Source organism: Macrobrachium nipponense, chromosome 44 (assembly GCF_015104395.2).
Source record: "Macrobrachium nipponense isolate FS-2020 chromosome 44, ASM1510439v2, whole genome shotgun sequence".
Classification (NCBI taxonomy): Eukaryota; Metazoa; Arthropoda; class Malacostraca; order Decapoda; family Palaemonidae; genus Macrobrachium; species Macrobrachium nipponense.
Genome location: NC_087221.1, coordinates 8,069,535 through 8,072,034, shown reverse-complemented (window position 1 = coordinate 8,072,034; position 2,500 = coordinate 8,069,535). Strand labels below are relative to the sequence as shown.

Below are 2,500 nucleotides of genomic sequence, written 5' to 3'. Positions count from 1 at the left end.
AAACTGCTATCTACGCTTTTAACCTTTTTTTTTTTTTTTTCTATACTGAAACAAATGATCTGATATGACTTACTAGAGTTGCACAGTTAATCACCAGAGATTAATTTAAAAGTATTTTTGCTGTTATATATATACAGGAATGTCTGGATTATTTCTAGTGCATTTGATTTAACAAAAATTGACTTCATAACTCAATGTCTCTCATGTCTGCTGATTTATCTGTCCTGCTAGCTGTTCTAGAAAGAAAATTTGATTTTGAAAAGATTGTTACATCAGTTGTCTGTCCTGGGGAGATTCTGATATTCTTACTGTTAGTTGTCGCATAGAAGTAAGTTCAATGTTTTAAAATGCCGAAATCCTCATTCCATTAAATGAAAAAGTTTTCGTTTTCAAAATGAAAGGTATTCTAATGTATTCTGAGCACATAATTATTTATCAACATATATTGTTTTAATTTGGAGAGTAATATTGTGATATTCGCGGCATTCAATGATTACGTTTGTGACTCGTGACAAATTTTATTTTAATGTTGTGACACTTACGATAAAAGAATCTATTTTATTACGCTTGTATCACTTATGAGAAATAGTTTTTGTGTGGAGTCGTTGTCAATTGCTTTTCAATTTCTGTGGCACTCGCATAACACACACACACACACACACACACACACACACACATATATATATATATATATACTATATATATATATATATATATATCTACATCTATATCTATATATAGATATCGCTATAGATATAATATATAGATATATCTATATCTATATAGATATATATATATATATATATATATATAATATATATATATATGTGTGTGTGTGTGTGTGTGTGTGTGTGTTTATTATATATATGTCATATATACATATATATAATTGCACAGTTTATGTGATGCAAGATCGATGGTGGGGAAGTCCACGAGCCAAAACGAAGGGCGGGAGGGAGGGTGAGAGGGAGGACGGGAAGTGAGAGTGGGTAATGCTATGATGCTTTCCCGAGGGGAGAGAAGGGAGGGCTTAGCAAAAGGAGTACGTACTATATACATGGCGAAGTTTTATTGAAAGAGGAGAGAGAGAGAGGGAAAGTGAAGTGGGCGGAAGGCGAAAGGTAAGACACTAAAGGAGGCAGCAGGTAGGGGAAAGGATACATTATGATGTTGAAGCGTGTTTGGGGTGGGGGCGGAGGGAACCCGGAAAGGGGGAGAGGAGATAATTGAATACATTGCCATAGAGATGTTGATGGCGGTGACCGTTTGCGTGCACGTGGTTTGGGGCAATAAACCAGATAATCAGTTGTCACGTTAATCAACCTGTCAATCACAAGCGCAATTCCCAAGTAATTGCTAAGTGGACTAATGAAAAACAACTTCAAACGGACACTAAAACTCTTGTTTTATGGCGGACTCCACGAATTGGTCAGGTGGGCCGAGGGGACCGCGTGTCGGAAACACAACTTATAAAAGACAAATAAAACTGTAATAGAGAGAGAGAGAGCAGAAGACGAGACGAGGTGAGGAGAGAGAGCGGAGGAGATGAGAGAGGCAGGAAAGAACTATCAATGACAACCGTTAATTTACCGATTGTATTGCGTATAAACAGTTCTACTTACAATCCAGTCTCCCTAAAGCTATTTATTAAATGCATATTATTGTAGATCTCTGTGAAATTTAAAATTTCATCTGACTCATTATTTTTTAAATCTTATGCATTGCCGAGATAGAATAACAGCCTACGTTTTTCATTCTTGACTCCTGCCAAATATACAATACTTTGCCGCTTTTGATTTTATGCAAATAATACGAATGATAGATAGAGGGATGGATAGACTGCTGACTCACTGTGCTAAATGCGACAAATAGACTGATAGATGAGCAGATCGAAACCTGCTTACTCACCGAGCCAAATTTTCTGGATGTGGCCCATTTTTGAAAGGATGTTCTGCTGCTGCAGCAGCCGCTGCTGCGTGTGTGGGCCAGGGCGCCGGATGTGGGGGCAGGGGCAGGCCTGTGTGGGCAAGCAGGGCAGGGTGGGGCATCCCGCCGTTCAGGGCCATGTATTGGGCCATGAGGCCCTTGGGAGGAGGATTGTACCCGTTGGACAGCAAGGGCGACTTCTCCATGTCGCCATCTGTTTAGGATGAGAAGAGACGGGTCACTGGGTTGTGCCATCAATTAGCAACTAATTATTGAATGAATAATGAAATACATAATTAAGGTTTAAATTTTGTCATTAACTGAATTTTTCGGTTCAAACTTACGAGAAAAAAAAATCTGTATAATAACGGAAATACAAATATTATTGAAGTCCTTTTACTCTACTTCCTCAAAAAAAAGAAAAAGAAAAAAAAAAGCTAAATATGATATTACTAGCAATTATGTTGCTTGGATTTCACCTATTTATTTTCAACCTGATGTTTAGGTACGAGAAAAGTATGAAATGAAATAATTTCAGATCAGATCTTATCTATAAAATGGGAACTGTACTTAC

At 37.4% G+C, this 2,500-nt stretch overlaps 1 protein-coding gene across 8 annotated transcripts in view; it reads right to left on the bottom strand.

The window, feature by feature from the left end:
- Positions 1 to 2,500, bottom strand: part of LOC135204019 (dachshund homolog 2-like) — a 183,555-nt gene that overhangs the window by 61,586 nt on the left and 119,469 nt on the right. For all 8 annotated transcript variants that reach the window (XM_064233954.1, XM_064233953.1, XM_064233947.1 and 5 more), the window contains one exon: positions 1,909 to 2,140. In XM_064233954.1, coding sequence (XP_064090024.1) covers positions 1,909 to 2,140 — 232 coding nt within the window. The remainder of the gene's footprint in view (positions 1 to 1,908; positions 2,141 to 2,500) is intronic.